The sequence below is a fragment of the Trachypithecus francoisi genome, unplaced genomic scaffold, assembly GCF_009764315.1.
Source record: "Trachypithecus francoisi isolate TF-2019V2 unplaced genomic scaffold, Tfra_2.0 Lachesis_group14, whole genome shotgun sequence".
Taxonomy (NCBI): Eukaryota; Metazoa; Chordata; class Mammalia; order Primates; family Cercopithecidae; genus Trachypithecus; species Trachypithecus francoisi.
Window position 1 is genome coordinate 39,819,906 of NW_022681459.1, and position 14,624 is coordinate 39,834,529.

Here is a 14,624-nt window from a genome sequence, read left to right on the forward strand (position 1 = left end):
TCTCAGCTCACTGCAAGCTCCGCCTCCCGGGTTTACGCCATTCTCTCGCCTCAGCCTCCCGAGTAGCTGGGACTACAGGCGCCCGCCATCTCGCCCGGCTAATTTTTTTTGTATTTTTTCAGTAGAGACGGGGTTTCACCGTGTTAGCCAGGATGGTCTCGATCTCCTGACCTCGTGATCCACCCGTCTCGGCCTCCCAAAGTGCTGGGATTACAGGCTTGAGCCACCGCGCCCGGCCACGATCTCTATTCCTACACAAATTTGCAGCAGAGACATCTCAGCTCAAACTACAGTTGCAGAGGCAATTTCTAGATCTTGATGCCAAGTGTAATGGAATTTCACATATTTCTTTTTTCTTTCTTTTTTTTTTTTTTTTTGAGACGGAGTCTTGCTCTGCTGCCCAGGCTGGAGTGCTGTGGCCGGATCTCAGCTCACTGCATGCTCTGCCTCCGGGGTTCACGCCATTCTCCTGCCTCAGCCTCCCGAGTAGTTGGGACTACAGGCGACCGCCACCTCGCCCGGCTAATTTTTTGTATTTTTTAGTAGAGACGGGGTTTCACCGTGTTAGCCAGGATGGTCTTGATCTCCTGACCTCGTGATCCGCCCATCTCGGCCTCCCAAAGTGCTGGGATTACAGGCTTGAGCCACCGCGCCCGGCCTGAATTTCACATATTTCAAAACCCATTTAATTGTGAGATTGAGTAGCTTCTACCTAACCTTCAACTGAAGGTGGTTACTCTGCAATAACAGGCAAATACCAAGAGAAGAATCTAATAGAATTCTATAAATGCCTTCCAACAATGAATATACTCAATTAAAATCATATGCTCATGGACTGGCATCAGTATTGCCAGTGCTATCTAGGTGAAAGACATTATCTTTTTTTTTAGGGTTTTTTTTTTTTTTTGACTCATCACTATATAAATGAAGAAAAGACATTTTCAAAGATGAAGTATGTAAAATTTCATTATAGATCAGCATTAACAGCTCAGCATTTAGGGCCAGACATGGTGACTCATGCCTGTAATCCCAGCACTCTGGGAGGCTGAGGTGGGCGGATTGCTTGAGTCCAGGAGTGAAGGGGTGGCCTGCCCCTCCACACTTGTGGGTGTTTCTCGTTAGGTGGAAACGAAAGACTTGAGAAAAGGAATAAAACACAGAGACAAAGTGTAGAGAAAGAAAAGCGGGGCCAGGGGACCGGCGCTCAGCTTACAGAGGACCCACGCCGGCACCGGCCTCTGAGTTCCCTTAGTATTTATTGACAATTATCTTTACCATCAAAAGATAAGGGAGTGACTGGACAATAGGACTATGGTTGGGAGGAAATCAGCAGTAAGACATATGAACAAAAATCCCTGTGACATGAATAAGTTTAAAGGAAAATGCTGTGCCTTGAGATGCATATGCGAACATCTCCATAAACCTTTTAGCAGTATTGCTCCAGCAAGCCCCACCTTATTCCTAAAGGTGGTTTTCTCCTTGCTCAGTAAACAGAACGCACAATGGGTGTTACCCGGAGATGTTCCATTGCCCAGGGAGGGGCAGGAGACAAATGTTTTTCTCTTTCTTGAGATTTAAGAGAATGTTGATGACCTTTAACCATAAGCAGCCTTTAGGCACTTGTTTAATAAGGCACATTCTGCACCGCCCAAAATCCTTTTAACCTAAGTCACCTTTGCACATGTCTCTTGCAAGGACAAAGTTGAAGGTAAGGTCACAGATTAACAGCATCTCAAATACAGAACTAAATGGAGTTTTTTATGTCTACTTCCTTCTATATAGACATGGTAACCAACTGATCTCTCGTTCTTTTCCCCACACAGGAGTTTGAGATAGCCTGGGCAACATAGCAAGACCCTGTCTCTATAAAAAAGTTAAAAATTGGCCTGGCATGGTGGTGCACGTCTATAGTCCCAATTACTTGGGAGGCTAAGGAGGGAGGATCGCTTGAGCCCAGGAGATTGAAGCTGCAGTGAGCCAAGATCGCGCCATTACCATTTCATACCAGCCTGGGTGACAGAGTCAGAACCTGACACAAAAAACAAACAAACAAACAAACAAACGTTTTTCCTATGCTCTCCCCTCACACTGGTGAATGAGAAACACCTGAGCCCAGATGGTCTGTCTACAGTGAGCCAAGATCTCACCACTGCACTCCAGCCTGGGCGACCAGGGTGAGACTCTGTCTCAAAAAAATAAAAAAAGCTCAGCATTAAATAGTGTACACTAACTTTGAACCCCAATTAAGCAGAATGTTATTCCAAACAAATGAATCCCATTCTTCTCATTACTATACATAGATTACAAAAAAAAAATTATACTCAATTGCTCTTATACTTTAATGTATAAAAAATTTGCAGCAAGGCCGGGCGCGGTGGCTCAAGCCTGTAATCCCAGCACTTTGGGAGGCCGAGACAGGCAAATCACCAGGTCAGGAGATCGAGACCATCCTGGCTAACACGGTGAAACTCCGTCTCTACTAAAAAATACAAAAACTAGCCGGGCGTGGTGGCGGGCGCCTGTAGTCCCAGCTACTCGGGAGGCTGAGGCAGGAGAACGGCGTGAACCCGGGAGGCGGAGCTTGCAGTGAGCTGAGATCCGGCCACTGTACTCCAGCCTGGGTGACAGCGAGACTCCATCTCAAAAAAAAAAAAAAAAAAAATTTGCAGCAAAATATTTTTCTTGTTATACATTGACTTACATAAATTTCCTTGATTTGCCACTTGGTCCACAAAGCTTTACATATTTACTATCTGGCCCTTTATAGTAAAAGTTTGCTGACCCCGGTGCAAAAAGTTGCATAGAACTGGTTTATTTGAGATAAGGGTGAGAGAGAATCAGTGTTCCCTAGTGGAAGGATCATCCTGCTCAGATCTTTACAAATGACATGCCAAAGGTTCTGAAATCCAGGGACAAGAGAATTTGCCTTTCAGTTCAGAAGTAGCTAAGTGACAAGAAAGTGGACATACCACTTTTAAGGACAAAAATACATGAGAAAATGGAAAGGGGAATATGACTGCACTTTATAACACTTGGACAAAGAAGCAGGCCATGCTTTCTATGGCAGTCAACAGAATTTCCAGGTATGGAGCTTAGCCTAGATCAGGAATATAACCCATGAAGGAAGTGATTACTAATTTGATATTATGATAAGGATATGAACATTATTATTTTTGTTTTGGGTTTCTTTTTGAGACAGAGTTTCACTCTTGTTGCCCAGGATAGAGTGCAATGGCACAATCTTGGGTCCCTGCAACCTCCGCCTCATAGGTTGAAGCGATTCTCCTGTCTCAGCCTCCTGAGTAGCTGGGATTACAGGTGCCTGCCACCAGGTCCAGCTTTTTTTTTGTATTTTTAGTAGAGATCGTGTTTCACTATGTTGGCCAGGCTGGTCTCGAGCTCCTGACCTCAGGGGATCCCCTGCCTCAGCCTCCCAAAGTACTGGGATTACAGGAGTGAGCCACTGTGCCCAGCCGAACATTATTATTCCTATTATCTGAGATAGGGTCTGGCTCTGTCACCCAGGATGGCGTGCAGGGGCGTGATCTTGGCTCACAGCAACCTCCGCCTCCCAGGCTTAAGTCATCCTCCCACCTCCACCTCCTGAGTAGCTGGTACTACAGGTGCATGCCACCACATCCAGCTAATTTTTGTATTTTTGGTGGACATGGGGTTTCACCATGTTGCCCAGACTGGTCTTGAACTCCTGAGCTCCAGCAATCCACCCTCCTTGGCTTCCCAAAGTGCTTGGATTATAGGAGTGAGCTACCGCACCTGGCCATGTCTCGCTCTGTCGCCCAGGCTGGAGTGCAGCGGCGTGATCTCAGCTCGCTGCAACCTCTGCTTCCCAGGTTCAAGTGATTCTCCTGCTTCAGCCTCCCAAGTAGCTAGGACTACAGGCACTCGCCACCAGTGCTGGCTAATTTTTTTTTTTTTTTTTTTTTGAGACAGAGTCTTGCTCTGTTGCCCAGGCTGGAGTGCAGTGGCGCAATCTCGGCTCACTGCAAGCTCCACCTCCCAGGTTCACACCATTCTCCTGCCTCAGACTCCCAAGTAGCTGGGACTACAGGCGCCCCTCACCATGCCTGGCTACATTTTTTTATTTTTTATTTTTTTTATTTTTAGTAGAGACAGGGTTTCACCATGTTAGCCAGGATGGTTTTGATCTGACCTTGGGATCTGCCCGCCTCGGCCTCCCACAATGCTGGGATTACAGGCATGAGCCACTGCGCCTGGCCTTTTTTTTTTGAGACAGAGTCTTGCTCCATCACCCAGGATGGAGTGCAGTGGTGCTATCTGGCCTCACTGCAACCTCTGTCTCCCATGCTCAAGCGATTCTCCTGCCTCAGCCTCCCAAGTAGCTGGGATTACAGGCACCCGCCACCACACCTGGCTAATTTTTGTATTTTTAGTAGAGACGGGCTTTCACCACGTTGGCCAGGCTGGTCTTGAACTCCTGACCTCATGATCCACCCGCCTCGGCCTCCCAAAGTTTTGGGATTACAAGTGTGAGCCACCATGCCAGTCTAGCTGCTGCTTCTTTTTTTTTTTTTTTTTTTTTGAGACAGAGTCTCGCTCTGTCACTCAGGATGGAGTGCGGTGGCGGGATCTTGGCTCACTGCAACCTCCGCCTCTCAGGTTCAAGCGATTCTCCAGACTCAGCCTCCCTAGTAGCTGGGATTACAGGTGTGTGCTACCACACCCAACTAATTTTTGTTATTTTCAGTAAAATGGGTTTGCCATGTTGGCCAGGCTGGTCTTGAACTCCTGACCCCAGGTGATCCACCCTTCTTGGCCTCCCAAAGTGCTGGGATTACAGGTGTGAGCCACCAGGCCTGGCCATGAACATTATTTTGTAAGTATAACAGTAGCAAAGTAGTAGAAAAGAAAAAAGAAAATCCTCAATGAGATTTTTTCTTTTAGGGAAATAAACTTAGAAATATATGTAAAACATGGAACAGTGGCTGAGAACTAATGAGAGAAAATTTCTTGCACAGGAGGCAAAGAACTCAATGATTTAGGTTAGTAAATGCAGTACAAATGGAAGAGATTGACCAGTCCTTGTGTAGAGAGCATTGGAGGACTGCTGAGATGCTCTGAGTCACCACAGTAAACATATCATGTAATTGTGCATCTACATTTTCACACTTCTTCTACCCTTAGTATCATTGCTGAAAAAGAGAAGGGCAGGAAGACGGGACAAAAGGTTGTTCTGGTGCCTTCAGTAAGGCAGCAATCTAGGGAGACTGCCAGACCCTGACCATCACCCAAAGGGTTGAGCCTGCCCAGACAGGAAGAACAAAGAGCCAATAGCGGGTCCCAAAATTGTGGCCTCTCTGCAGTATCAGGGCTAGGAAGTAAAGAATCCAGACAAGTTGCTCAAAAATATTTGTCATTTTGAATCTATATTGTAATTATCTTTTTTTTTTTTTTTTTTTGTTGAGACGGAGTCTCGCTCTGTCGCCCAGGCTGGAGTGCAGTGGCCAGATCTCAGCTCACTGCAAGCTCCGCCTCCCGGGTTTACGCCATTCTCTCACCTCAGCCTCCCGAGTAGCTGGGACTACAGGCGCCCGCCATCTCGCCCGGCTAATTTTTTGTATTTTTTTCAGTAGAGACGGGGTTTCACCGTGTTAGCCAGGATGGTCTCGATCTCCTGACCTCGTGATCCGCCCGTCTCGGCCTCCCAAAGTGCTGGGATTACAGGCTTGAGCCACTGCGCCCGGCCTCTTTTTTTTTTTTTAAGAGACACAGTTTCACTGTGTCACCCAGGCTGGAATACAGTGGCATGATCCGGGGCTCACTGCAGCTTCAACCTCCTAGGCTCAAGCACTCCACCTGCCTCAGACTTCCAAAGTGTTGTGTTTACAGGCATGAACCACCACACGTGGCAACCGTAGTTATTACTTTTTGATACGGAGTCTTACTCTGTCACTAAGGATGGAGTGCAGTGGTGCGATCTTGGCTCACTGCAACCTCTGCCTCCTGGGCTCAAGTGATTCTCCTGCCTCAGCCTCCCCAGTAGCTGGGACTACATGCATGTGCCACCATGCCCAGTCTTTAGTAGAGATGGTGTTTCACCATGTTGGCCAGGCTGGTTTTGAACTCTTGACCTCAGCTGATCTGCCTGACTCAGCCTCCCAAAGTGTTGGGATTACAGGCGTGAGCCACCACAGCTGGCCCTGCGATTGTAATTATTTTAGAAGATAGGAGTTTAAGTATAATAACATCTAGAAACCCTGGGAATATGCAAGCTAAGGAAGAATCACAAATCTATATGTTACAGCTTTTTTAATGGTTTCTTTCTGTTTCTCTACTCATTGCTGTTTTGTTATCTCAGCATTTAGGAACTTTTTTTGGAATATTTTTGACAGGGTCGGTCTCGCTCTGTTGTCTAGGCTGAGGTGCAGTGGCACAATCAAGGCTTACCACAGCCTTGATCTCCTGGGCTCAGGTGATCCCCTCACCTCAGCCTCCTTAGTAGCTGGGACTTCAACACCTGGGCTCAGTGATCTATCCGCCTTGGCCTCCCAAAGTGCTGGGATTACAGGCATGAGCCACCATGCCCAGCCTGGAAAGTTTATTTTATGCTTGTCTTAACTGTGCTAAGGAAAAATAAAGGAAAGTATCTTTTACAAAAATGTTATTATGACAAATTCCAAAGATATATAAAAGTGTTATAGAATATAATTAACCTTACCCTCACATCATGCCACCTGGTTTCAATAATTATCAGTCACACATGGCCATTCTTGTTTCACTTTAACCCACACCTTATTCCCCTCTGGAGTATTTAGAAACAAAATGAGAGATATTTGTTGTTGTTGTTTTTTTTTTTGAGACGATGTGTCACTCTGTCACCCAAGCTGGAGTGCAGTGGCATGATCTCGGCTCACTGCAACCTCCGCCTCCCAGGTTCAAGCAATTCTCCTGTCTCAGCCTCCTGAGTAGCTGGGACTACAGGTGAGCACCACCATGCCTGGCTAATTTTGGTATTTTTAGTAGAGACAGGGTTTCACTATGTTGGCCAGGCTGGTCTTGAACTCCTGACCTCAAGTGATCTGCCGGCCTCAGCCTTGCAAAGTGCTGGGATTACAGGTGTAAACCACAGCGCCCGACCTTCTTTTTCTTTTTTCTAAAAAGAGTGTTTATGTAAGGAAAATAGAGAGCAGAGAGTTTATTTTTAAAATGTTTTTACATTGGCTGGGTGTGGTGGCTCACGCCTGTAATCCCAGCACTTTGGGAGGCCAAGGCGGGCAGATCATGAGGTCAGGAGTTCGAGACCAGCCTGGCCAATATGGTGACACTCCATCTTTCCTAAAAAATACAAAAATTAGCCAGCCGTGGTGGCACACACCTGTAGTCCCAGCTACTCAGGAGGCTGAGGCAGGAAGAATTGGTTGAACCAGGGAGGCGGAGATTGCAGTGAGCCGAGATCACGCCACTGCACTCCAGCCTGGGTAACAGAGTGAGACTCCGTCTTGAATAAAAGAATGTTTTTACTTTTTTTTTTTTAAACAGAGATGGGGTTTTGCAATGTTGGCCAGGCTGGTCTCTAACTCCTGGCCTCAAAGTATCCACCTGCTTCACCTTCCCAAAATGCTGGGATTACAGGTGTGAGCCACTGCACCTGGCGAAGAGCAGATAGTTTATATAGACAGATAGTACACCCTGAAAAGATGAGGCAAAGAGGGAGGCTGAAAAGGGAGTGAGTCAGCAGCTAATGTTCAATTTTCATTTTTCTCTGGCTTCCTCCCATCTTTATCCATCTACATTCAAAAACCATATATTAAGTATGTATTGGCTGGGCGTGGTGGCTCACGCCTGTAATCCCAGCACTTTGGGAGGCCAAGGCGGGCAGATCACGAGGTCAGGAGTTGGAGACCAGCCTGGCTAACATGGTGAAACCCCGTCTCTACTAAAAATACAAAAATTAGTCAGGCATGATGGCACGTGCCTGTAATCCCAACTACTCAGGAGGCTGAAGCAGGAGAATCACTTGAACCTGGGAGGCAGAGGTTGCCCTGAGCCAAGATCGCACCACTACACTCCGGCCTGGGTGGCAGAGTAAGACCCCGTCTCAAAAAAAAAATAGTATGTATTATGTGCTAGGTACTGGGAATAGAAAAAATAATATACAGCAGCCTGCCCTCAAGATGCTCAGATTGGGATGAGAAAAATATTTATAAACAGTTACAATAGAATGTGATAAAAATTAATTTAGGCTGTGACCACAGTGTATACATAGTAATCAGAGAGTATGGTCAGTTTTGGTTCTGCTTTCAGAATATGTGCTTGGAGTCACCAGAGATGTGACCCCTAAATGCTTAATGATGATTATTAGCCTACTAAAGGAAAAACTACAGAGAGGTGAAGGAGGCTCTACACTTAGAGGGCAGAGAGCGGGTTGCTGTGGTTCACATCTGTAATCCCAGCTACTTTGGAGGCTGAGGCAGGAGGGCTACTTAAGCCTGGGAATTTGAGACCAGAGTCAGCAACAGAGAGATCTGTCTTTAAAAACAAAACAAGGCTGGGTGCGGTGGCTCACGCCTGTAATCTCAGCACTTTGGGAGGCCGAGGCAGGCGGATCACAAGGTCAGGAGATCAAGACTGATTTGTTTTTCTAAGACCACCAGAGCGAGCACAAAAGAACTAGCGAGTAGGCAAGGCTAAAAACAAAACTGCAAATTTATTCTTTGGTCATCTAGCTCCAGCCTAGATGGAAAAGTTGATGATGAAAAACCCGGAAGTGCGCCATCCTGCCTCCGATCGTCCAAACAAAGACCATCCTGGCTAACATGATGAAACTCCGTCTCTACTAAAAATACAAAAAATAAGCCGGGCGTGGTGGCGGGCACCTGTAGTCCCAGCTACTCGGGAAGCTGAGGCAGGAGAATGGCGTGAACCTGGGAGGTGGAGCTTGTGGTGAGTGGAGATTGTACCACTGCACTCCAGCCTGGGCAACACAGCGAGACTCCGTCTCAATAAATAAATAAATAAATACAAAACCCAAAAAGCCTAATTCAGTCAAAGCATGGGTGGAAGTCAGATTAAGAAGGTTGAGCAGCTGGGCGGGTGGCTCTCGCCTGTAATCCCAACACTTTGGGAAGCCAAGCTGGGAGGATCACTTGAGCCCAGTAGTTCCAGACTAGCCTGGGCAATACAGTGAGACCTCATCTCTACAAAAAATTAAACAATTTTAAAAGTCACCACTGGGATTACAGGTAGTGGCTCACGCCTGTAATCCCAGCACTTTGGGAGGCTGAGGTGGGTGGATAATGACATCAGGATTTCAAGACCAGCCTGGCCAACATGGTGAAACCCTGTCTCTACCAAAAATACAAAAATTAGCTGGGCATAGTAGTGCGTGCCTGTAATACCACCCACTAGGCAGGCTGAGGCAGGAGAATTGCTTGAACCTGGACCCAGGAGGCAGAGGTTGCACTGAGCCGAGATTGCGCCACTGCACTCCTCCAGCCTGGGCTACAGAGCGAGAGTCGGTCTCAAAACAAAACAAAACAAAACAAAACAAAAACAGAAAAAACGCTGGGCAAGGAGCAGGTGATTATTAAGTGGTAAATCTGACAGTGAAAAGCAGTTAGAAAATGAAGTGGAGATTTTTCTCTCCTCCCTCACCCACCGAGGGTATGCTCAGGGTTTTAGGCTATAAAAGTACAGGCCCAGGGAACGAGTGAATAATAATAATGGAAGACTTATATGATGATTATGTGCCAGGTACTATTCTAAGCACTTTGCAATATATTAGCTTATTTCGTACATAGCTGGGCAGGGCGGCTCACATCTTGGCTAAGGGGGAGGATTGTTTGAGCTCAGGAGTCTGAGACGAGCCTGGGCAACATAGTGAGATTTTGTCTCTATTAAATATCAAAAAAAATTAGCTGGGCATGGCAGCAAGAGCCTGTAGTCCCAGCTACTCGGAAGGCTGAGGTGGGAGGATCCCTTGAGATGCAGAAATCAAGGCTGCAGTGAGCCATGATAGTTCCACTGCACTCCAACCTGGGTGACAGGAGAGCCTGTCTCAAAAACAAAATAAAACAAACAGGTCGGGCACGGTGGCTCACGCCTGTAATCCTAGCACTTGGGGAAGCTGAGGCAAGCAGATCACCTGAGGGCAGGAGTTTGAGATCAGCCTGGCCAACATGGTGAAACCCCGTCTCTACTAAAAATACAAAAATTAGGAGGGCATGGCGGCGGATGGCTGTAATCCCAACTACTCGGGAGGCTGAGGCAGGAGAATCGCCTGAACCCGGCAGGCAGAGGTTGCAGTGAGCCAAGATCGCGCCCTTGCGCTCCAACCTGAGGACAGAGCGAGACTCCGTCTCAAAATAAATAAATACATACATACATACATACAAAGAAAGAAAACAACAAAAACAAATAGGGATTAATAAATAGGGAGAAGCAGGCATAATCCGGGGCAGGCGAAGCCTCGGGGCCACGCCCGAGAGGCGTTTGCATTTTACCTTCAACAGTTCAAAGCCCTGGATGGCCAGGTTACCCAATTGTGGACTTCCTTGACTACTTAATTGAGTCAATCTAACCCTCACCTTATCTCTCCTCTCTCTCCATTTAGCGGGTCACGTAGCCACTAGGGCTTCCTTAGCCTATCAAGCCACCTGGGGACTGAGTCATTCAGTCACCTATCTGGTAGTCACATATGCCCCTGGGGTCATCCCTTTACTGGGCCACCTCGGCCCATCGGGACCTGTTACTTCTTGAGCTCCCTCAGGCCCCTAGGCTGGCCAAGTCGCCTCAGTGCCACGCCTCTCTGGCCCGCGATTCGGCCTGCACGTTACGCTTTGTTCCCAGAAGCAGGTTTTCGACACGCCGCTCCCTCTCGGCTCCAGCTGTTTTCCTGCCAGCGCTGGGAGACCCGGCAGCCGCAGCGCCCCCAGCGGCGCGCAGCGGCCCAGGAAGAGACTGCCTACCGCCGGCGCCTCTTCAGCCTCCTCCCGGAACGCGGGAGCGAGCGCGACCAGCGCCCACCCAGATCGTCGTGACAGTGCTCCTCATTGGCTGCGCTGTGTGACGTCACGGAAGGGCCCCGGCGGCCGCCGGGAGCCGGGGCTCCGCGCGTGCGCAGACGGAGCGTGCTGAGCGGAGGGGGAGGTGGCTGCCGCTTCTCCCGCGTCCGCCATTTTGTTGCTGTGGCTATTGGGAACGAGCTGGGCAAAACCACCCCCGAGGCGCGACGTTCCTTCGAGTTTGGTGCCTCGTGTGACGGCGGGGGTGGGTGAAGACCCGTGGAGCTGCGACGCCGGCGCGTTCCAGGCCGGGAGTCACTGGAGGCACCCCTGGGACGCCGAGCAGCCCGAGAACCCCGAGGTGGCCTCAGCTGCGGCTCGGCTTTGCCTGCCCTGACCCCCCGGCTCTGCCCTGCATTCCCGGGCGGCTCTCCGTGAGGCGGCCCCGGAGCAGGCGGGCGGCGTCGGAGGATGCTGCGGGCCTGGAGCCGAGAGGAAAGTGCTGGCCCAGCCCTCTGAGCGCTCCTCGAGGTGTGCGAGAGGCCCTTCCTCGGCCCCAAAGCCGTCTGCCGGGCTAAGGCGTGCAGAGCAGGCGAGGACAGCCGCCGCCCCTACCGCCGCAGAGTCCCCGGCCCGACACCATGTCCTCCGCCAGGTTCGACTCCTCGGACCGCTCCGCCTGGTACATGGGGCCGGTGTCTCGCCAGGAGGCGCAGACCCGGCTCCAGGGCCAGCGCCACGGTATGTTCCTCGTCCGCGATTCTTCCACCTGCCCTGGGGACTATGTGCTGTCGGTGTCCGAGAACTCGCGAGTCTCCCACTACATTATCAACTCGCTGCCCAACCGCCGTTTTAAGATCGGGGACCAGGAGTTTGACCATTTGCCGGCCCTGCTGGAGTTTTACAAGATCCACTACCTGGACACCACCACCCTCATCGAACCCGCGCCCAGGTACGCGAGAGCCCATCCCGACCGCGGAGGAAGGTCAAGAACCGGGTCGGTCGAAGAGTGTTTGTGTAGGGGGGGTGGGGCGCACTTGAACCCATATTCCCCCTATTCTGAACCAAATTATTTTCCAGAAGGCCTTCCTAACGGAAAGCTAGTGTCAGGATCTGGGTCACTGGATAAGAGGATGCGTTTTTGTTTTTTGTTTTTTCCTCAGGCTGTTTCTCAATGTTAGGGGGATGCGTTTTAAATGTTTAACGGGGATTGCATAAAATGCACGCTTTTTGCCTTTCGTGACTTTGTCTGGGTGTAACACTGATGCAGGGATTTGTTGGTTTTCCTAAAAACCTTTTTTTTGAGACAGAGTCGCCAGGCTGAAGTGCAGCGGTGCGATCTCGGCTCAATGCCACCTCCGAGGGCCTCCCAGGTTCAAGCTATTCTCCTGCCTCAGCCTCCCGAGTAGCTGGGACTACAGGCGCACGCCACCACGCCCAGCTAATTTTTGTATTTTTAGTAGAGACGGTGTTTCACCATGTTGGCCAGGATGGTCTCGATCTCTTGACCTCGTGATCCGCCTGCCTCGGTCTCCCAAAATGCTGGGATTACAGGCATGAGCCACCGCACCTGGCCAAAAACCGTTTTTAGCCATAGACTTCTTTGAGAATCTGGAGATAGCTGAGCACTCACCACCCAACCCCCACCCCTCCCCGCGAAAGGCACGTACACACAAGTTTGCACACTATCCCAGGTTCTTGTACTCCCTCCAGATCTCTGAACTCTAGATGAAGAACTCCAGGACTGCAGCCTTTGTAACAGTCGACAAAATGAAAATGCTTTAGCGTTTAGAAACAAAAAAAAACCTTTAACCAAAATATCAGAACTATATATTTGATACTGTGGTACCAAGTTTGAAGCAGGCCAGACACCACCACTTTTATAGTACGTTAATCACAAAGATAAGGTGCATTGGCTTCAGCGAGGATATTTTTTGGAAAATTTATTTCATATTTTCTCCCCAAGGACCATTAGTAGGCCAGAGATTAGTCCGGTTAATTTTCAAGGTGGAATTAGGCTAAAATGTTATTAAGGAAAATTTTTGAATGACACTGAGTTGTATCCTAGTTCAATTTCAGACGTGCTTTTTGTGTTAAGTCTGATGACTTAGTATCTTATTTTTAAATTAATGCAAAGTGACCAAGTAGTCTCTTTTCCAAGTGAAATACATTATTTTAATAGATTAGTTGCTTTAATTTGCCTTAAACATTTTAAGAAAGATTTGTTTTTATTGTTGGTGTTTGCCCTGTAACACTTTGATTTTATCAGAGGTTTCTTGTATTTAAATTATCCCAAATTTGAGTTGAAAAGTTGCCTAGAATTTTTAAAGTAACAAACTGGCCAGTTCATTTCTTTTTTTTTTTTTTGAGGCGGAGTCTCGCTCTGTCTCCCGGACTGGAGTGCAGTGGCCGGATCTCAGCTCACTGCAAGCTCCGCCTCCCGGGTTTACGCCATTCTCCTGCCTCAGCCTCCCGAGTAGCTGGGACTACAGGCGCCCGCCACCTCGCCAGCTAGTTTTTGTATTTTTAGTAGAGACGGGGTTTCACCGTGTTAGCCAGGATGGTCTCGATCTCCTGACCTCGTGATCCGCCCGTCTCGGCCTCCCAAAGTGCTGGGATTACAGGCTTGAGCCACCGCGCCCGGCCTCATTTCTTAAACATCTATTTTTAAAGGACTGGGTGTTGATACGGTTTTTCCAGGGTTAAATGTTTATGACTTTATGGATTTGTCGACCGGGTATTACTCTAAACTTTAAACATTAAAAGCTATTATAATTAAGGACACCAACTGTTTGCATAGTGGGATAGAGATAGAAAAAGAAGCCATGACAGTATAATGACTGTAAGATTAACTACTGAACTAAATGGACTTTAAAAGTGGGGAGAAAGTGATTATAAATCAAATACTGTATAACAAAGACCAGGACACCAAGAATCTGGTGAAACATGCGGTTCCCAGCAGATGCTGGTAGTTGCAATCAACTTTAAGCACAATATAATTCTAATTTAAGGGGTTGAGAATCTTAGAACCCACTGTAGTGAGATTTGTAGTATTACTGAATAAATTATTCCTCTCGTTTGTGAGAGTGAATTATATAATTAATACCAGGCATTCATTACCCATGCATGTACTTACATTGAGGTGATAAATACTAATAATACAGCTGTTTCAAAAAGCGAGTTAATGGTGGGGTGTGGTAGCTCACGCCAGTAATCCCAGCACTTTGGGATTCCCAGGCGAATCACGAGGAGGTTAGGAGTTCGAGACCAGCCTGACCAACATGGTGAAACCCCGTCTCTACTACAAATGCAAAAAATTTGCTGGGCGTAGTGGCGGGCACCTGTTATCCCAGCTACTGGGGAGGCTGAGGTAGGAGAATCGCTTGAACATGGGAGGCGGAATGGTGAAACCCCGTCTCTACTACAAATGCAAAAAATTTGCTGGGCGTGGTGGCGGGCACCTGTTATCCCAGCTACTGGGGAGGCTGAGGTAGGAGAATCGCTTGAACATGGGAGGCGGAGGTTGCGGTGAGCCGACATCGCGCCACTGCACAGCCGGGGCAACAGAGTGAGGCTCTGTCTCCAAAAAAAAAAAAAAAAAGAAAGAAAGTGAGTTAATGGCTTGAATCTCCTTCTAGATGG

General features: G+C 48.3%; 1 protein-coding gene across 1 annotated transcript in view; it reads left to right on the plus strand.

Moving 5' to 3' along the window:
* The first annotated feature begins 11,074 nt into the window (after window positions 1-11,074).
* CRKL (CRK like proto-oncogene, adaptor protein) overlaps window positions 11,075-14,624 on the plus strand; it is a 42,357-nt gene continuing 38,807 nt past the window's right edge. Inside the window, exon 1 of the mRNA XM_033234092.1 lies at window positions 11,075-11,934. Within this exon, the coding sequence (XP_033089983.1) occupies window positions 11,624-11,934 (311 nt within the window). The 5' untranslated portion in view covers window positions 11,075-11,623. The remainder of the gene's footprint in view (window positions 11,935-14,624) is intronic.